The sequence below is a fragment of the Carcharodon carcharias genome, chromosome 6 (genome assembly GCF_017639515.1).
Source record: "Carcharodon carcharias isolate sCarCar2 chromosome 6, sCarCar2.pri, whole genome shotgun sequence".
Taxonomy (NCBI): domain Eukaryota; kingdom Metazoa; phylum Chordata; class Chondrichthyes; order Lamniformes; family Lamnidae; genus Carcharodon; species Carcharodon carcharias.
In genome coordinates, this window is record NC_054472.1 from 13,465,136 (window position 1) to 13,487,408 (window position 22,273).

Here is a 22,273-nt window from a genome sequence, read left to right on the forward strand (position 1 = left end):
AAGTGAAAGATTTAATCTAGTGACGTATTATTTTGCAGGTGATGGAGGTAATGATGTCAGCATGATTCAAGCAGCAGACTGTGGGATTGGAATTGTAGGAAAAGTAATGGTCTTTTGTGTTTATACTTGTGACATGCAATGTTTTATATACGACTTAAATCATAGGCCGTGGTGAATTTAAAAAAAATATACATAAACAACATTTATTGTGCATCCTGTTTGTCAGAGAACTAAATGAAATGTGCCTAATGGTGGTGGATGAAATTTGAATGGGCATGTTATAAAAATTGCTGTCTCAAACTGAATATTTAGACTTTCAATCTTCATAGACACCTGTCTTGATACTTTATCGCACTGTAAATTATACTTAGAATAACTAAACAGAGCTACATGGAATTTGCAGCACAAAAATAAGCCATTCAGCCCAGTCAGTCTGTGCTGGAGTTTATGATCTATTCCAGCCTCCTCCCACTCTGTTTACTTCATCTCATCCTATCAGCGTATCCTTCTATTTTCGCTTTCATACAGTTACCTAACTTCTCCTTAAAAGCGTCTGTGCGATTTGCCTCAACTGTGGTAATAAATTCCACTCTGACTGAAGTTTCTCCTGAATTCCCTATTGGATGTATTCATAACTATCTCATTTATGGCCCCTAGTTTTGTCTCCCATCTCAAGTGGAAACATCTTCTCTGTGCCTATCCTGCATCTTCATAATTTTAAAGACCTCTATCCGGTCGTCCGTCTCCCTTCTAGAGAGTCCCCAGTGTGATCAATCAAATCCAATAGTTATAACCTCTCAGTTCTGGTATCATCCTTGTAAATCTTTTTTATTTTGTATGCTATGCCATGTCTCATTATCCATTTTATATTTCCCTCCCAAGTGACAAGCGGGATCCCACGGGCAGCACTGGAACTACAATTTGCACGTTTAAAAGGATCTTTCCCCTGAAGCAGGTGGGCATACTGGCTGCCCAGTGATAGGCCCCCCTCAGGATGGCAACAACCAGCTCAGGAGTGGGAAATTTTCTCCGTGATCTTCAGCCTGCTTCCACAGGTTGGGACCACTGAACATTTGTGAACTAACGTAGTCGTCCTGTCAGTCTCTGCTCTTGATATCTGAGCTGAGGCTTTTCTCACCATGTTGAGAAAAGGAGCAGAGACCAAACAGACCTGGGTCGTGCCCCAAATTCGGCTAGTTTGTGCTGCCAAAGTGACCTTCCAGGCTCAGCAATTTCTACTACACGGAGGAGTTAACAATTATAACATAGTTACTGCCAGTAAAATAACATATAGACAATTATGCGATTCTTTCCTCAATGTATTTTCTATATTCACCTGAGAAAGCAACATAGGTGCGTTTTACTCTCTACCCATGTTATGTTACCATGAGTCAGCGTGAGAAATGCAAAAGAAAAAAATCACAGTTTTTGCAGTGAAATGTTTTTATTTAAAGACTAAACTTTCAGGGAAAGTAAATAATAGATCGTAGCAGTAGCAGTGATAGTAGATTTCTTCTAATAGGAAAGCATGATTTCAATTTTTGAAATGTTTGCTTACTGCAGTGATGCAGCAGCTTTTTAATCAACATGTTTCCTTACCTTATAGCTTTATTTTTTTAATTTTTAAATTTATTTTTTAAACCTAGGAAGGTAAACAGGCTTCTTTGGCAGCAGATTTTTCCATCACTCAGTTTAAGCACATCGGCAGGCTACTGATGGTGCATGGTCGTAACAGTTACAAGCGATCTGCTGCACTTGGCCAGTTTGTCATCCACCGGGGCCTTATCATCTCCACTATGCAGGTAATTTCTGCCTTGCTTTCCTTAAAAGGGCTGAGGCCAAAGTGGGCAATGACTCAAAAGACTGAAATAATTAAAATAGAAGTCAAGCAGAAGGTGACGAATGGATGGTGTGAATCATGGGTTTTGAAAGATTACGGAGAGATTTGTAGCACACACTAAGTGTCCCGCACTTAGCTCATAGGGGGAAAATCTGAGCCAAGCTGGAGCTTGACTTCAACACCACATACACATGTGGGGTCTGAGGATGAGTATGCATGACATACATGACAAATGAGCAGCAAAAGAGGCAAGTTCAGAGAAACATTAAACCTAGTAGAACCTAGTTAAAGAATTAAGAGAGGATCTGGATGAGAGAGGTTGAAGGGTAGAGGTCATAGTCATAGAGATTTACAGCACAGAAAAAGGCCCTTCGGCCCATCAAGTGTGCGCCAATCAAACAAGTACCTAACTATTCTAATCCCATTTTCCAGCACTAGGCCCATAGCCTTGTATGCCATGGCATCGCAAGTGCACATCCAAATACTTCTTAAATGTTATGAGGGTTTCTGCCTCTACCACCCTTTCAGGCAGTGAGTTCCAGATTCCCACCACCCTCTGGGTGAAAAAATTCTTCCTCACATCCCCTCTAAACCTCCTACCCGATACCTTAAATCTATGCCCCTGGTTAGTGATCTCTCCACCAAGGAGAAAAGTTCCTTCCTGTCTACCCTATCTATGCCCCATAATTTTATACACCTCAATCATGCCCCCAACCCCCCCTCCCCCAATCTCTTCTGCTCCAAGGAAAATAACCCCAGCCTATCCAATCTCTCCTTGTAACTAAAACTCTCCAGCTCAGGCAACATCCTGGTAAATCTCCTCTGCTCTCTCTCTAGTGCAATCACATCCTTCCTATAATGCTGATTCCAGAACTGCATGCAATACTCTAGCTGTGGCCTAACCAGCGTTTTATACAGTTCCAGCATAACCTCCCTGCTCTTATATTCTATGCCTCAGCTAACAAAGACAAATATCCTGTATGCCTTTTTAACCACCTTATTTACTGGACCCGCTACCTTAAGGGAACGGTGGACATGCACACCAAGGTCCCTCTGATCCTTGGTACTTCCCAGGGTTCTCCCATTCATTGTGCTTTGTTTGTCCTACCCAAATGCATCACATCACACTTATCCGGATTAAATTCCATTTGCAATGGAGAAAGGTGAGAAAGGGATTATTTTTTTGACGACAAATCCTCTCTTGTATCTTGCCAAGAATGTGAAAGAGGTGTCAAAAGAGCCTTTTCAGATGCAGGACCCACATTCAGATCTGAGATAAAAGCAAAACACTGCGGATGCTGGAAATCTGGAACAAAAACAAAAATACCTGGAATAACTCAGCAGGTCTGACAGCATCTGCGGAGACGGACACAGTTGACGTTTTGAGTCCATATGACCTTTCATCAGAACTAAGGCATGTAGAAATGAGATGATATATAAGTTGATAGAAGAGTGTGGGACAGGAGAGCTCACTAGGGAGCCAGTGATAGGTGGAGGCCAAGAAGAGACTGCCAAAGGTGTCATAGACAAAAGGACAAAGAGGTGTTGATGGTAAGCATAACCCAAACCTCCCTGTCGCTTGCCATTTCAACACACCACCCTGCTCTCATGCCCACATGTCCGTCCTTGGCCTACTGCAATGTTCCAGTGAAGCTCAACGCAAACTGGACGGACAGCATCTCATCTTCCAACTAGGCACTTTACAGCCTTCCGGACTGAATATTGAGTTCAACAATTTCAGATCATGAACTCTCTCCTCCATCCCCACCCCCTTTCCGAAACCCCTTTTTCCATTAATTTATAGTTTTTTTACAACTATATATTTTTCTTTTCCCTCCTATTTTTAAATTTATTTCGATCTATTGTTTCATCTCCACCTTTTAGCCCATTTCAATCCCTTCCCCCACCCCCACTAGGGCCATCTGCCACTAGCTTGTCCTGCTTGCTACCCTTAATGTCCCCTATTAGCACATCCTTTAGATAATATCACCAACGTCAACACCCCTTTGTCCTTTTGTCTATGACATCTTTGGCAGTCTCTTCTTGGCCTCCACCTATCACTGGCCCCCTATCGAGCTCTCTTGTCCCACCCCCTTCTACCAGCTTATATTTCATCTCATTTCTATATGTCTTAGTTCTGATGTAGGGTCATACGGACTTGAAACATCAACTGTGTCCATCCCCGCAGATGTTGTCGGACCTGCTGAGTTTTTCCAGGTATTTTTGTTTTTGTTTCAGATCTGAGACTGACTTGATGGAGAATGGAGGGTGCCTGGTGGGGTTAAAAAAAATTGTTTTATATGAAAGAGAAAACTGAACATTTTGGGAGCAGCTTGAGCAATGAATGAGATGGGATTTCTGTTTGAGGTCAGAGGGGACAGTGATGCTGATGGCTTCACCTTCAGCCATTAAATGGTTTTAGAAGGAAAGGATTGAGTTTAAGCTCATTTCCACGGCAAGATGCCTATTTTGGTTCTTGAGTTTTCCTAACAGGGACCGGTTAGCTCAGTTGGCTGGATGGCTAGAGTGTGTTGAAGAAAAGCAGCAGCAACTTGGGTTCAGTCCCCTTATTGGCTGAGGTAGCTCTTAGGGCCTGCCTCCTCACTTTGCCCCATAGTGATATCATGGCTTAAGCATCCCTCAGAAAACAAGTCTACATAGAGGGAGAGAGAGAGACAGAGAATCTTCCTACAGAAATAGATTCAATTTGGAAGAATCATTCAATTGTTGACTCCACCTACTGTAGATGGTGGTGTATAAGTTGACCTTTGAAGCCTCCAAAAATCATCCAAAAATGGGAGTCAACTTGTACGCCAAGGTTAACGTGAACCACTGGTTAGGTGGTTGCCATTTTGAACTGTGAAAAAGCACTGGTAATTCATGTTAAATTAATGCGACACACAGTTTATTGAATAAATTAATTGTACAAAGATACCTTTCAACCACAATGAGGGTGTTTTAAAACCCGCCAAGTTTATTGTCTTTGGTATCCAATGCAGAGTTCATCAAATTCATTGGGTCACTGTTGCTGTGGGGTCATCGTAAGAATCCCACTCTCGATCAGATGAGATCGGGGGGTTTTCTGACCTTAAACCAGCCACATTGGTACCTAGCAGAATGTCAACCTGTCCTTTGCTGCTTTAAAACAAGGGACTGTCGCCTTCTTTTGAAATGTAAGTCCGATTTAGCATCTTCTTCCAGAATAAGTTAGTTTCACCTGCATTGAAGAACTGCTCTGTCTGGTGGCCTTTCTCCTCAATGTATTCCTTCAACACGGGAAACCCTCAGCTGAAGCAGCCCACCCACTAACTTCACGTTATGCAGCCTGAATGCTTTTCTTTTAAAGCAATCGAATCATCCAGTGCTGGCTGAGAATCCTTTGGAAGCCAAAGGAGAGGCACCTTCTGCATCACCTTCATCGTCACTGGTGACACCAGCACTACCCTCTTTACTGCTCTTTATGTGCTGGTACAATTCGAGTGCTTTGTTTCGAATGATTGGACTATTAACTGGGGTCTTCGTTGGATGCTGATGCCCTATTCGCACGTCAAATAACTTGTCCATTTTCTATCGGTGTGGATCTCTCCTCACAAAAGTTAACCTGGCAGTACAACTACCAGAAACGCTAACGCTGGCCCTTATTTTTTCTTCAGACTGCCTAATGTACCTGACTGTGGTTTCACTGACAGGGCACTCCCTAGTCAACATGACAGCACTTGCACCATTTTTCAGTCTATCTAAGATTGTGTGACTTTTTGTTCAAGTGTCATCACTTTCCTGGTACATGTTCTGCTTGGCTCTGACTCACACATATTCAGTAAAGTGCTGCACTGTACTTGTACTGCAAAATACTGGTTGGGAGTCGTTGTATCCTGTGAATCACAGCAAACCATGTGCTGTTAGAGATGGCACATGTGCAGTGCACATTTTCTACATGGGAAAGAGAACACGGAAGCATTTTTTTTATGGCCTCTAAATTCAGTGTTTTATTTATTTCGGGTCCAACATATGTTTAGGTGAGAAGTTTTAAATGTTAAACCACAGATGGGTGAAGATTTGGGGCCATGAACTGCCATCGGGTGTACAAACACTAGCACGGGTAAACAAATTTGCAATAAAATGGTGGGGGGGTTCATGAGTGGCGGAAGTTGACTGTAATTGCAGTTTTGGTGTTACTTCTTCACAGGCAGCTCTTGATCTCACTGGTTGTATGAGATCGGAACATGTCTCACACTAATAAGCTGCATTCTTTGGGTAGGCCACTGAGATGCCTGCCTCCCTTGCTGTGGGTCTGGAGTCGCACCTAGGCCAGACCCAGGTGGGTTTCCTTCCCTAAAGGACATTAGTGAACCAGATGGGTTTTTACAGCAATCAACAATGGTTTCATGGTCATCATTGGACTTTTAATTCCAGATTTTTCTTGAATTCAAATTCCACCATCTGCCATGGTGGGATTCAAACCCGGGTCCTCAGAGCATAACCCCGGGTCTCTGGATTGCTCGTCCAGCGACAATACATTCTGTTACATGCTTCTGAAGATGATTGGCTCCTGATCTCAAGACACGTTTAGTCTTTGGCATGTTCTCCAGGGCGGATTCCTCCTCCTTCCATTCTCACACCAGTTTTTCCCCTAACTCCGAATCCCCTTGCTGCAGCACAGTTATCTGATCAGTTAGCAAATGGTAGGACTCGTCGCTTGAAGCTAGCTTCATACTTCATTTGTTTTGCTGGAAGACTTGTTTCCCTTCATTGTTCATCACGTGGGGTCTGCTTTGTCTGGGCCTGTCTTAAACTCATGCGCATCTTCACAATGCCTGCTCAACCCCGTGTGCCCGGTTATACGATAGGTAAAATATGCATTTGTGGGGCGGAAAATTGAGGCTGGGCAACAATGCGAGTATAGCATGCCCTGGCTGAAAAGAGGGATTGAGTTGTGTGCCGTGTATGTGCAAAAACACAATTTTTGGGGCCGGAAAAGTGGGGTCATCTTATACACTGGGTTGACTTATACGTCACAATCTACAGCGAATACGTGAAAGCCTGTATACAAAGCAGTTTGATGTGCAACTAGAGTATTTTATTAGACCACTTCTGTATGTCAAAGGTAACAGCCCATGTTAACAAATTAATCTTCACACCAAAGCAATAACTTGGTTTCATTATTACATGAACTGCCTTTGCTTTGACATAGCATAACTCGGTTCAGATTCCATCAGTTCCAGTACATTCCCACCTTCCTCTGTGCTGATTCTGCCTGGTTGTCAGTAATGGAATTTCCTACTAGAAACAACAAACGAAGCAAAATCCATATAAATTTTAAAGAAAGAGGATGAACATTGAAGAATATACTTTTAAAGGGCACGGGCTAAGTATGGGGGAAATAAATAGCTCTTTAAAAACCAGTGCACATACCATGAGCCAAATTATCATGTTCTGTGCTGTAAAATTCTACGATTTTGGATAGAATTAACCTACCAAAAATAACAGCGGCGTTGGTGGATTAGTCTAGAACTTTCAAGGTGATAATTTGAAGGTGAACTGCTTTCATTTCTGAAAGTAAAGGTGTAAGGGCAGTACTTGGAAGGAAATGAGGGATGGTTTTTGCATGAATAGAGTGCAAACATGCAATTTTCCAAGGAGAAGGAACAATATATTGGGAGATGGAAGAGATGGTTTTAGAAGATTCCAAGGCATTTTTTGTTTTTTGGAGAACGGGGTAGTTCTGATGCACTGACCAACATTTGTCCCTTCAACCACCCCTACCAAAAACACAGCTTCTTGCTTTTTGTACAACCTTGCTCTGTGCAAACTGTGTTCCTGTATCTCTGTCTTTCTCTACATTAGGAGTTAATGAACTTCAGATGTAATCAATTGGTTATAAAATACTTTGGAACATATTGAGGGCATTGTATAGCATGGCACTATATAAGTGCAAATTATTTTTGCTTTCAGCAGAGGGGAAGTTGGAGGTGATGGATTTGATTTTCTGAGACAAATACATGATCAAGGTTTGAACAGCAATGGAGATGACACTTGATTTAAGTGAGGTGATGGGGGAAGGTTTTAGTGACAGGAGATCAAAGTCAAATAATGCAAAAGAGCAACAGTGATGTCTGGATGAATATTGTTTAATTTTGGGAGCTGGAGCAGAAAGTGTAAGAGAGAAATTGAGAAAAGGAACTTCAGCTTCAAGGTGAAGCTGGACAACCAGGCCACTGAGAATAAAAGCAAAAAAACTGCGGATGCTGGAAATCCAAAACAAAAACAAAAATACCTGAAAAAACTCAGCAGGTCTGACAGCATCTGTGGAGAGGAACACAGTTAACGTTTCGAGTCTATATGACTCTTCAACAGAACTAAGGAAAAATAGAAAAGAGGTGAAGTATAAGCTGGTTTAAGGGAGGGTGGGACAGGTAGAGCTGGATAGAGGTAGAGCTCCATCAAAAAATATGAAAAATTGTGAAATTGACATGATGCACAAAGAGACATTTTGTGGCTTTTTTAAAAAAATAAATACAAGGCTACATTTTAATTATGAATGAGGCAACCCAAAATAACAGACTTCCTTTATCATTGAATCCTTTATCATAGCCAAAATAAAATGATGGCATTAAATGCACCTACAATCCTCCTTTCACTCTCCTTTACAATATGTAAACATGCTTAAGTATAATTTGTATCCAGCTGATTAACTCCATTAATCCATATTTGTCTTGAAGACTCTGTCACTTAGATGCTGTCACCTTTGCAAGTGGTAATGTTGCATGTGGGATGTTGCTTCCTCAGGTACAATTGACTGCAATTACCTCCTGAAACGTTATTGACCATTTTTAGGATTTCTATCTGTACAGAATATAGAGAAATTGGTTCTTTAATAATGTACATGGATTAAAAGTACATTAAAATTACAGATTATACTTAACCAGGTTATAACTTGCTCTGGTTATCTTGTTGTTTGCCTTGCTTATTCTTGGCCCCTGCAGTGTGTAAATTAGCTGTCACGATTGGTTGTGTAACAAAGTGACTACATTTCAAAATTAATTCACTGACTTTTCTTATTCCTTTGCCAGCGGTTCAATGGATAAAAGTGTCACAAATTATCAGTACTGAGCTGTGAAAATCCATGTTTTGTCGCTTTTACTTTGGCTGTTTGAGGTCTGTGGTTACTTTTCTGGAGCAAAATAAAACTAGATCACAGCTTTAGATTTTTATTATCTGTAGCCTGTTTTGGTCAAGTATCTCTTGCTGAATGCCCAGAAGCTTATGTCCTGATGTGACACATGGAGTCAGCTCAATAGCAACTGCCTGGCAACCTCATGTGTTGTCAGGATGCGAAGTTCCAGAACCCAACCCCAGAATTATTCTCTGAAGGGTTTATGCAGAGCACAAAATGGCAGTATGAATCGGGACAAGTGACGCACCGAGTCAGCCCACACAGGATTAAATAAAAGCCCAAGTATAAAAACGCCTGCTGTCATTCTGAGCTTGATGGCAAAACGTGAGCAACAGCAGCCAAGGGTCAGAATTCCCTCCACTTTCCCCTCACTCCTGTGGATAGGTAGCTGCTCTCTTCTCAGTGCTTCACCGCAGAATCACTGCGCAGATGGACAGAAGCATAACTGGTTGCCCAACTCCATTGGGGTACAGTGCCTTTGTACTGCAATTTGATGAAGCACTGCATGCACTGCACTGATCAATTTGACTCGCATCTTTAAACCAGATATCTACTGTGCCTAGTAATATCCCCACCCATTCCTTTAATCATTTATAAATGAATCACTAACCCTTCAAAACTGGAGGGCATGATTTGACATAAATATATAAATTGTTTTTGATTGACACTCTGAGAGTTGAAAATATTGCAATAAAGATGTCAAATGAGTGTATGAGATGAAATATTTGTTGTAATAAATTGAACATTTTGTAAAAGTTCTGTCCATAATGTGAAGCAATGTACACCACCTTGAGCACTTGAAGTATTTTATTGATTTTTTTTAATAGTGATTTTGCATATGTTCTCTTCCTTAGGCTGTATTTTCGTCAGTGTTCTATTTTGCATCTGTTCCATTGTATCAGGGTTTCCTCATGGTAGGGTAAGTGGCATTGTGTAATTCCAAAAAGATCATTTTCTAGTTTTGCAAAATATAAAGCTCCATCTTGTCTTTTCTTGCGTACCATCAAAAACATGTTACCTTGTAAATTTGGTGACTTTTTGCTTTCTGTTCTATTAGGTATGCTACCATCTACACAATGTTTCCTGTTTTTTCCCTGGTGTTAGACCAGGATGTAAAGCCAGAGACAGCAATATTATATCCAGAACTTTACAAGGACCTCACAAAGGTGCGTAATATGTTTGTACATGTTATATGAACATTTGAAGACTTAATGAACATTATGTTGGGATAATTTCCTTTGCAAATCTTTGTAGACAGTGTATTAAATGAATTTCAAAGAACCATGCTGATGTTTTTAACCAAGATGAAAATCACCTTAAATGTGTGTTCCAATTGATATTCATTGACAAATTGCACAGAGGTTTGTTCATTGATATAATGAGAAATGACTGCTGTACTTGCACTGTAGTCCTCTTGTTGTAAAATATAACTTATAAATATAGCATGCAAGTTAGTTATTTTATGCAGATTAGCACCACCCAGGACGCAAAAGGATGCTTTTCAACCTCATGTTACTAGAGTATTTAGCATGTAACTTTTCTCCAACAGTTATCTTGAATGAGAGGATTCAAAATTTTATAATGGTTTGCATATTGTTGCACTCTACTTTGATTTTGCAGAGGCATCTTTTCTTTTTACCACTGTAAATATTTTGTGATTGTATTCAGTGTAATTGTATCTTGAAATTGCATATTTAAAGTCATGTCGCCATCATGTATAGTATGTAGATTTTGGCATGCACCTAAAGACTCGTGGATAAAATGGTAGTACTGGAAATGGTTAAACCAAGAATGAGTTGATTTTCTTAAATCCCAATCATAAAGCCATGTGCTCCATTTTCAGTGTTACTGGGATAGATTTCTCTCATTGCCTGTGCCAAAGCCCATTCCCATTAGCAAGCCCTGGAGTATAACTTCATGCACACATAAGGGAACGTTATGTAGTCCAGCAGAGCACTTAACACCCCAGCAAATCGCATCTCTTCAAAGTAAAGATTAATTCATATAACTTTGTTCTAGAATTTCTAACTTCAGATATACAAAGAGCGAAAAGGAGCTATGCTGACTCTCTTAATATTGCTAAACCTAAACCAACATTCAACACACACGTTTTCACATGCAGCTTCACCTAACCATCCTGGAGTCTCTAGGGCCACACCTCCTGTACACATGCTGCAGTGCCATGATACTTAGAGCACTAATTCAGCCTATCTGAAAAATGCTATCTGAAAGTTCAAGCAGGAACAATGAAAGGCAAACATTTATCTTTCGCAATTGTCCAACTCCTATCAAACTTCTGAGAGATTTAAAACTGACAATAGCAGCAGCCCAGAGCCTATGCTATCTGGTGGTACGCCAGTAGGTTCAGACTGTGTAGAACTGCTCCACAGCAGGGACCAAGTAGAATTGCTGTAATGCTCAAATAGATGGAGAGGCTATTGGAGTCTATTGGTTACTTTTGGAACAAAGCAAGCAGGTAAGTACAGTTGCAGTTAATCCTTTTGTACACTCGGAAATCCTTTCATCATAACCGGTTTGGATATAGGACCACACAGTTGTTTACTAAGTGCATAATCCAAGGCCAAATTATATTGGAGAGAATCTGTTTGAACTTCAAATATTGTAAACTGAAGAGAAAAATAAATGCACTGCAGACAAAATATTCCACTAGAGGTAGAGGTTTTAAGGATCTGAACACTTATACTTTTAATACTAGACTAGGTTATTTATCAATAAAATATAATGAGTTTTAGGTAAAAAAAATTATGCTCTACATTTAGCTAATTCTACTTAACATTTGCTGAATGAAACATAAGCAAAATTATTTTGTAGATGATAGCTAGCATGCCTTTGGTAAAACTTGGAAAGGATGTTTACTACTCAGATGAAGTCAAAATATTCTTAATCTCATCTTCCCTCCCTCACCACTCACACACAATTTAGTGGTGGTTGAGAGGCTTCATTCTTGTACTCCAGCATTGCCAACTAGCTTTTTAAAAATTCCTTCATGAGATGTGAACGTCTCTGGCGAAGCCAGCATTTTTTCCCATCCCAGGTATGTCACAAATTTTACATTTTGCCCTTGAGAAGGCAGTGGTGAACTGCCTTCTTGAACCGCTGCAGTCCATGTGGTTTAGGTACACCCACAGTGCTGTTAGGGAGGGAGTCCCAGGACTTTGCCTCAGCAACTGTGAAGGAATGGCGATATATTTCCAAGTCAAGAATGGCGTGTGGCTTGGAGGGGAATTTGCAGGTGGTGGTGTTCATTTGTGTCACCTACAGATATCAGTGAGATCTTTGTGTGTCCCCACATTTTGCTTTCATGCTTTATAACGCCCACTGCAGATTGTTTTAAAGTGGAGGTAATATCAGCAAAATCCTACAATGAAGAATATGCATTTCAAATTTTGAGTTGGTGATAACTGCTGCTAAGAGCTATGCAGGATTCTGAAATCTTTATTTTTCTCACTTCTTGGTCCTGCTTTCTCTGATATTCTCTAGAAAACAGTTTCATGTTTGCTTAAGTTTCCATTACTGCTGACGGTCATCTGGTTCCTCATCCACCTGACGTTTTTAATGTGAACCATGATGGTGAATCTCAACAGGACATTTCACTGGCAGTGGCAATCCAGCTGATCCTGATTTATTGGGCATTGTACATGTTTACTTCACAGCAAGGTTGGGGGTGTCAACACAGAGTGATCAAGTGTGCAAATCGCGCTGGTGAAGTTGAGTTCATCCAAAACTTTCTGCCTGTACCCTAACTTGCACAGAGTTCATTCACCCATCACCCACTGTGCTCACTGGCCTACATTGACTCCCAGCCCAGCCACGCCTCAGTTTTAAAATTCTCAACATTTTCAAATCCCTCCATGACCTCGCTCCTCTCTATCTCTGTAACCTCTCCCAGTGTGCAACCCTCCAAGATCTCAATGCTTCTCCAATCCTGGCCTCTTGAACATCCCCAATTTTAATCTCTCCACCATTGGCAGCCTTGCCTTCAACTGCCCAGGTCCTATGCTGTGGAATTCCCTCCCTAAACCTCTACACCTCTCTCTCCATTAGGACAGTCTTTTAAACCTACCTGTTTGGCCATGCTTTTCCTTATCTGCTCTAACCACCTTATGTGGCTTGGTGTAAAATTTTGTTTGATAATGCTGTTGTGAAGAGCCTTAGGATGTTTGACTACATTAAAGGACTACTGTATATAAATGCAAATTGTTGTTGATATGTCCTGTTTCCTAACCTGGAGACACTCCAACTGCTGTCTGAGCTGAGATGCACTAATTAATGCAGACCCTGGATTGAACCTGATCTCTTTCTTGTATGCATTAGCACTATGTCAGGCAACATATCTAGCCTCTGAACAAACTGTCAGCACACACATATCTTAAAACAACTGCCTATGAGATGTAGCTGTAGTCATAATATTTATCCAAAAATAAGCACAGATATTGAATATTAACTTTTTTTTGTCAGGGACGTTCATTATCCTTCAAGACGTTCCTTATTTGGGTTCTAATAAGCATATACCAAGGTATGTCACAAATTTTACATTTTGTAGGTAAGAATAATGATTAGTTTATAAATCCACATTTAACAGCTTTGTGTTGATCTTGAGTTGGGCTAATTCAGACTTCAGTTTGGCAACTGGGCTGTGATTTGTAATGATGGTTGCTATGATTTATAGTTAGAACTAGATTTTTAATATTTGAAATTGCCATTCCAAAATTCTCTAACAATGAAATAAAATTTACCCTCAAAATAAACATTGCCAAAAATGCTAAATTTGCATAAGATTCATAGAAAGCTCAGATCCTACATTTGACACCAGACACTTCCCCTAAAGTTAATGTTGCATTTAAGAAGTCTGAATTCACTTTGTTTTCCACATGACTCATTCTTGAATTGAACGGACTATACTGTTCCTCTTGAAAAGAAGGGTGCATCTGTAAAACCGTTCACATTTAGAATAGGACCTGTATGCCTACAACTCAAGTAGCTGATTGATTATGCACCCAAGGGTGGTGTCTGCTTTAATTCATTCTTTGTTCTGAAAAACAGGTTTTGTTTTGTATCATTAAATGAATGACATTATGAAGATGGGCAAGATGGATAAAAGTAAACCCAATACAGCCGAGCTGCTCAATGTTCAGTGACATTGCAGGCTACGGCTATAAAATCCAGTAGTCGGGCAGTAAGGGGCGATGAGGAAATGAGCTGTATGAAGACCCTGCATAAAGAAGGGTGATTTTAAAAAAAATCTGCACACAATCAAGTATAACAAAGGAAAAACTTCATTTGAAGCCATCTCTTGTGAGATGACATCACTTGAAAGTGGATAAGTCCAAATTCCCATGTTCAAACAACAGTAAACCAGATGTTATATCTGAATACCAGTAGGTTACCTAAACTACCTTATGCGTACACTTCCAAAAAAAATCCCTGGGGAATAGCACATGAAACGATGATATTGTATCCACAGTAAAGATCTATTAAGCAGATCCTAAGAAAATATGGTTCTAAATAAGATTACTTTGAAAATATAATGTTACATTTCCTTTAACATAAATTAATGGTTGACCCACATTGAAACAGATAAAACAGAAAAATAATTCAAGATGTGTTTGTTTTACCCTCCCTTTTAGGTCCTTAATGACCTTGGTATCATTCCCCCTCTGACAGCAGTATCCATCCTATCTCTACCAAAATTGTTTTGTAATCAGCCACATATATCCTTGATGGACTAAAATTTTCATGCACCATTAAAGTGTGTAGTTGTGTAAGAATTACAGTATGTAATAACTGGGTCTTGCTCCTACCCTGTCAGTGAATCATTTTGATCAGAAAAAGAACAGCTGTGACTCCTGCATTTGATCTATTTCAGGTGGCATTTTAATGTATGGAGCATTGGTGCTGTTTGAGTCTGAGTTTGTACACGTAGTAGCAATTTCCTTCACTGCTCTGATCTTGACCGAGTTGCTGATGGTCGCACTTACGATTCGGACCTGGCATTGGCTTATGGTTGTGGGGGAGTTCCTCAGTCTTGGCTGCTATGTGGCCTCCCTTGCATTTCTCAATGAGTACTTTGGTAAGTTGTCTGAGGTTTGTCATTTCATTCTTAAAACAAAAGTGACTCAAAAATTCACAAGTCTGCAGCCTCTATTTTAGATGTATATTGTTTCCTTTGTTCTGGTAATCAGTGGAAAATGTTACTTATTGGTGCAGATTGATACAGCATTTCAAACTTCAATGTATCTGAAAAAGGTTTGAAATTAACAAAAAAGTTTTTCAGATACTGTGGTATGATGCCTAAAATGTTATTGCTGTTTTCATTTCTTTACGAATTGTTTGCATGCTTGAGGTATGATTCCCACATAAGCTAGCCTCATGGTTTTAATTTTCTCTACTCCTATTTTTTTTGATTTGTCACACCTGCATTCAAATTATTTTTTAACGCCACAAGAGAACTTTATCAGCAAAATTTAATCAGATGTTTTGGCCATTTAGTTAAATAAGTTGTATTGGACATTTAGCAAATTCTGCTTAATACTTGCTGTGTGAAATGTATATTTGCAATGGGGAGGAGCAGTGTCCAGAAGTTTAATGTGAACTGTGAAGGGGTGTTTTTAGTTGGTGGGGTTGTAGGAGATGAGGGGGCGGAGGGAAATTGCGCAGGAGGAGGTAAAATAACCATCAAGATCAAGCATGGAAATTTTACTGGTATTGCAAATGTGTGTTATTGGAAGGAGATGGTTTCAGTGTTCCAAATGTTCCCACTGCAAGTAACATTCGTGCCAAACAATTCCCAGGCCTTGAGAGAATCTAGTCACTTCCCCTTGGCATTCAATGGCATGACCATTGCTGAATCCCCCACTATCAAAATCCTGGGGGTTACCATTCACCAGAAACTGAACAAGACCAGCTATATAAATATAGTGGCCACAAGAGCAGGTCTGAGGCTAGGAATCCTTTTTTTATTATTCATTCATGGGATGTGGGCTTCGCTGGCTGGGCCAGCATTTATTGCCCATCCCTAGTTACCCTTAAGAAGGTGGTGCTGAGCTGACTTCTTAAACCGCTGCAGTCCATGTGGTGTAGGTGCACCACAGTGCTGTTAGGAAGGGAGTTCCAGGATTTTGACCCAGTGACAATGAAGGAACAGCAATATATTTCCAAATTAGGATGGTGAGTTACTTGGGGAGGGGAACCTCCAGGTGGTGGTTTTCCCATGTGTCTGCTGCCCTTGTCCTTCTATGTGGTGGTGGTCGTGGGTTTGGAAGGTGCTGTCGAAGGAGCCTTGGTGAATTCCTGCAGTGCATTTTGTAGATGGTACACACTGCTGCTACTGTGCGTCGGTGATGGAGGGAGTGAATGATTGTGGTTGTGGTGCCAATCAAGCGCGCTGCTTTGTCCTGGGTGCTGTCCAACTTCTTCAGCGTTGTGGGCGCTGCAGTCATCCAAGCAAGTGGGGAGTATTCCATCACACTCCTGACGTGCCTTGTAGATGGTGGACAGGCTTTGGGGAGTCAGGAGGTGAGTTACTCATCGCAGGATTCCTAGTCTCCGACCTGCTCTTGTAGCCGCAGTATTTGTATGGCTAGTCCAGTTCAGTTTCTGGTCAATGGTAACCCCCAGGATGCTGACTGTGGGGGATTTGGTGATGGTAATGCTGCTGAACATCAAAGGGCGATGGTTGGATTCTCTCTTATTGGAGATGGTCATTGCCTGACACTTATGTGGCGTGAATGTTACTTGCCACTTGTCAGCCCAAACTGGATATTGTCCAGGTGTTGCTGCATTTGGACATGGACTGCTTCACTATCTGAGGAATCGCAAATGGTGCTGAACATTGTGCAATCATCAGCGAACATCCCCACTTCTGACCTTATGATGGAAGGAAGGTCATCGATAAAGCAGCTGAAGATGGTTGGGCCTAGGACACCACCCTGAGAAACCCCTGCAGTGATGTCCTGGAGCTGAGATGACTGACCTCCAACAACCACAACCATCTTCCTTTGTTCTAGGTATGACTCCAACCAGCGGAGTGTTTTCCCCCTGATTCTCATTGACTCCAGTTTTGCTAGGGCTCCTTGATGCCACACTCGGTCAAATTCTGCCTTGATGTCAAGGGCAGCCACTCTCACCTCAGGAGTTCAGCTCTTTTGTCCATGTTTGAGCTGTAATGAGGTCAGAAACTGAGAAGCCTTGGCGGAACCCAAACTGGACATCAGTGAGGTTATTGCTAAGCAAGTGCCGCATGATAACACTTTTGATGACCCCTTCCATTACTTTACTGATGATTGAGAGTAGACTGATGGGGCAGTAATTGGCCGGGATGGATTTGTCCTGCTTTTTGTGTACAGGATATACCTGGGCAATTTTCCACATAGCCGGGTAGATGCCGGTGATGTAGCTGGACTGGAACAGCTTGGCTAGGGGTGCTACAAGTTCTTGAGCACAAGTGGTCACCACCAGCTTCTCGAGGACAGTCAGGTTGAGCAATAAATGCCCCTTTACATTGCTCCTGTCTGCTTCTTTCCCAGTCATTGGCTGTTGCCCACTGAATCTGCTGATTGAATTTTGTAAACTAATCCCTTAAGTTTTGCAGCATTCGAACAGGGCTTTGTACTGGAAGCAGGAGAGATGTTTTCATCTCGACAAGTGAGAGGAAGATTACACAAACAAAGATCTCGCCTCTCTCTTAAGCGCCTCAACTGGTTCTGAATCCATGGCCAGGATTTTTCAACCCGCTGTGGCAGGTCCCGTCACGTGAGATTTGGTGGCCCAGCCAGAAGTCCATTAACTTTCGGCGGGACCCGACGATCCCGGTAGTGGGCAGGGCCGCAAAATCCCGCCCAATGATTTTCTGGGGTCCTGCAATCCACATTCATACATGTGAACACTTTTATTTTCTCCCCCTGAATTTGCTTTTTAATGGTCTTGGTTTGAATTTTAAGATCCGATCCTCTTATTTAGGATTTCCCCGCTAGATAGACGTGGATGTGGATAGTAAATAACTATATCGTAAGCACTTAGTTCTTTTAAGGAAGCTGGCTCGTCACCCCCTTCTCAAGGGCAGTTAGGGATGGGCAATTAATATTGGCCTTGCCAGCAACACCCACATGCCAGGAACAATTAAAAAAAAAAAATAACCATCTGGGCTAAGAACATCATTGAATGTTGTTGTGAATATAAGCATTACTAATAGGGCATTATTTGGAAAATAATGATTCTTGTTCTAGGAATTTAGAAATATATTGTGCGTAAAGCAAGCAGCCAGTCCTGATATGGATTGTAAAGTAAACTTCCTGGTTAATAATTCAAGTAATTGTTCCAAAAAAAAATGAAAGGAAAGGGATAATTGGATGGTCAGTCTTCATGGACACTGACGACCTCACTGCATTACGATATAAATTAAGTTGCACTTGATTCATTTAAGTGAGCCAGAGATAATTTCAGAGTTTTGCCTCAAGTTTTTACCTATGAAAATTATGTCCTTAATATCATAGCCTTTTCCATATTTATAAGATTTTAAGGGTTACAGAACCCAAGGTGGTTAGATGGAGTTAAGATACAGAACAACCATGATCTAATTGAAAGGTGATACAGGCTTGAGGCGTTTGAATGGCCTACTCCAATTCCTATAGTGCTAACTTTAAGAGTGGCCTTTCTTCTCCTGTATTTCCCTGCAGCCTGATATTGATAGAGCATTTTATTCTCTCTTTTATCTAATAATTTTTATTTTACATACATTGGAAGTAAATATAATGCTACAGTGAAATCGCATCATATCTAAATGAGTTTGCGTGTTCAACAAATATGGGTAGGTCTGTCCAATTAATTGTGCTTACTACCTGCAAGAGTGAAGGATCATTGTGTTCCCTGAAGAATTGACTTTTTCTAAAAGAGTGCCTGATGTTTGCACATTTGAAACGTTTTTTTTTAATTTGGAAAGCTAACGCAAAATTGAAGGCGGCTAACGTGCTTGTTTTGTCCAAGAAATTGCTTTTAAATCGTTTACCAAACCTTGGGGGGGCGGGGTGGGGAGTAATTTGGGAATTTAGGAATGCCGTGAGCATTCTGGGAGAAGGATTTGCAAGCTGGGCTGCCATATCTGGAATGGCCTAGTTTATTGCTCCTAAGCTTCTTTGCAACTCTGTCCAGCTATGCCCCCAGCCAGCCTGTACTATATTCATACGTGTGTTTGTTTCGCTAGAGGGGTTTTGGTGATGGGCATTGTGTGGGCATCCACCACCGCAGTTGCAGTTTTGTTGTTTGGATTTATTAGATCAAGCCTCCAGGAAAACATCCGACACCACTTTGCTCCTAATTTGAAGAGGGGCTAAGGCTCTGTAAAATGATAAAAATGCTGGGCTTCAATTTTATTTATAAAAAAAGTCTGTTTGCTGCATAAATAGAATCATGCACTACTGACTGTATTTTTGTGCTTATTTTTGTATTTAAATATAAAATAAATTAAGCTTGCAAAAAATTAACCATTTTACTCCGTTTTAAAATTGCATTCAGAGTACTAGTCAATAGATAAATGCCCCGTGTTTAATAATATAATGGAATTAACTTCCTGCCTTTACAGATGTCGCCTTTATCACCACTGTGACCTTCCTGTGGAAAGTGTCAGCAATTACCCTCGTCAGTTGTCTTCCACTTTATATTCTCAAATACTTGAAGCGCAAATTCTCTCCACCCAGTTACTCCAAACTTACCTCATAGTGCAAATGCTTTGTTCAATAAGTGACACTTTTGCCATCGCCGCGGAGGGGTCTAATCATCCCTTTAAAAAGAAACTTCACAGGGAAACTGAAGTCTTTTGAAAATGGTCTGTTGACCAAACAGCCAAATAAAAAGCAATGAAATGCTGCATACACTGTGTGGAGCATTGAAAGAAATGACAATACTTCTGAATAACAAGGCACTGCACAGGACCTCTGAAATGAAGGAATGCCTTCAAACTTTTCACAGTACTGATGGAGTCAGGGAGAAAATGGAAATAACTTGTCTTTGTATATCTTTTTTACTTTTTCTCTTTTTTTTTTCTCCTTGCTAATTTGTGTAAAAATTCAAATGTACTTTTGTTTAAAAATTTGCTGTACTTTTTATTGTTCCTGCATTACAATTCTGTAATGAGTTGCAGAATCGCCCATGAAGTGCTAGTTAGCACATTGTCCAAATTGTGTTGTATAAAAGCTCACTTATTGATGCCATTGTGCACAAAGCAACAAATTAGCACTATATATATTTATTGGAATTTCAGCTACCTTTATAAGTGCTCTCCACTTTAGCATTTGCTATTATTAATATATCTATATTTCCCTGTCTCTAAATTGCAGCTGTGTCTGTGAAGCAAATATGCACTAACAGGGATATGCACAGCAGACTTTCAACATCCCACATTGTCATTAACATTTGCTGTCTACCTCCCCTATATTTTCTCCCCAGTATTATCTAATTTATTTATTTTTGGAGACCAACCTTAGGAATGCGACAACCTGAATTTTATGTGAGGCATTCTACTTCACAAAGTTTTGGAAATTATTTTTTTTGCAATTTATCTAAAAACATGCATTGTCCGTACATTGTGAAATTTCCATTTCTTCTCCTCTTTGTCAGACTCAAGTCTTTTATTGTAATGTGGACTCGAGCCTGGGAGAATTAAGAAGTTTGCCCCTCTGTCTCTGCAGCCCCCCCGCACTTGCCTTGAGGTGTAAAAGAAAACCAACATTCTTCAAATCATAGTAAGATCATAATTTCAATGATCCTGGGGTAATATGCTCCTGGGTTGATTTATTTAAAGTTTATATAATAAAATGGAGTACAAAAGAAAACGTGGTATTTTTTACAAAGCGGATCAGCAATGTATTCCGCTAGCAGTTTCCTGGATCCAGCACTGAATCAGAATTTACTGCACTTGCTTAGAAATTCCATTTTGAAAGTATATGAGAATCAAATGTATTATGTTGTTCAGTAAGGATGCAGAGTACTTCATATAAGTCACTTGTGGAAATTAATTTTTGTATTCATAGCGTATTAAAAAATCTTTTTGCATTCATTTTTAATTAACTAGTGTTCTGATTTATCAATGTATGTATCCATGAACATGCCTAAAGGCGTCTTAAAAGGCGTGAACATTGATAGGTTACTACGCTGTTCCAGTTTTAATTAAACATTTGACTTCTCGGTTCCACATGATTATGCTAAATTTGTGTCCATTTAAATTAGCTTCTCATGGCTGCCCTTAAGAGACATAGCTCTGATCGCGAATGGGAGTTGTATACCATTTTTGTAAATAGCCTCCAAATGATGGATGCCTGGCGTCAGATTCCGATTGTTATTCTTTGCTGCAGCTGTGAAGTAGTTGTAATAAAATGAGTAACGGTGAAATGTGTTCCAATGGTCACCTTGATTAAGCCACCATCTGGATTAAGTATACATCGATTGCCATATCACACCTATTAATAGAAATGGCCATGTTAGCAATATAAGTAAATGGAGCCTGCATCAGGGTCTAGCTACCACCCCTCCAGATCAGCCACGGTAATTGTTTTCAAATTAACTTACTGTTGTGATTAAGCCATTAAGTGTCACTGTATGTCATATGGATTCAAAATTTTTAAGGAACCACTTGAGTTTAATGGTGAAGGTGACCACTTTATTCAGATTTTACTGTATTGTTAAATTAAACTGGAGTTCCCTCTGCACAATAAAGTGAATTTACATTTTCACAGTGGCTTGTCTTTCTCCTTTTTCTCACCTTTAGAGATGTGATGGGCCCATATATCACCATGGATCCATATAAAATCGCTGCCTATCTGTCCCATATATACATGTTCGTGCAGTTATTGAGAAGCATATATTATTTTGTATGTCTGTATTTAGGAAACAGTGTTTCTGGTTGCTATAAAATGAATAGTTAATTCCCTAATGTTCTGATTTCTCTCTTCCTTTTTATTCGTCCAATTAAAGCTCAAAGTGGGCAAAAGTCCATTTTCACAGCAATAGAAAACATTTAATCTATTTTGCATAAGTCTAATGTAGTCTTACTTTGCTGAAGTTTTTATTGCTTTTAACTTAGATATTAAGTGATAAGTTTAATTTACCTTCCTAAAATGCACTAGGACTTGGCGCTTCAGAAAATTGGTAAAGTTTCAAGTATGTTAAAAATATTAAAAGTAAGAAATAGAACTGGAAAAAAGGCAGTTCTTCTAGTTTTGGTAAATTATTATGCAGCCCAAATCTAT

The 22,273-nt window shown here is 40.2% G+C and overlaps 1 protein-coding gene across 5 annotated transcripts in view; it reads left to right on the forward strand.

Moving 5' to 3' along the window:
• The window catches only part of atp9b (ATPase phospholipid transporting 9B), a 273,915-nt gene extending 252,160 nt beyond the window's left edge, over positions 1–21,755 (forward strand). For 4 of the 5 annotated variants that reach the window (XM_041189970.1, XM_041189971.1, XM_041189972.1 and 1 more), the window contains 7 exons: positions 39–103; positions 1,647–1,802; positions 9,869–9,933; positions 10,072–10,180; positions 13,494–13,551; positions 14,902–15,105; positions 19,612–21,755. In XM_041189970.1, the coding sequence (XP_041045904.1) occupies positions 39–103; positions 1,647–1,802; positions 9,869–9,933; positions 10,072–10,180; positions 13,494–13,551; positions 14,902–15,105; positions 19,612–19,748 (794 nt within the window). In that variant the 3' untranslated portion in view covers positions 19,749–21,755. The remainder of the gene's footprint in view (positions 1–38; positions 104–1,646; positions 1,803–9,868; positions 9,934–10,071; positions 10,181–13,493; positions 13,552–14,901; positions 15,106–19,611) is intronic. The other variant, XM_041189974.1, reaches the window with a different exon arrangement.
• Positions 21,756–22,273: the final 518 nt, after the last annotated feature.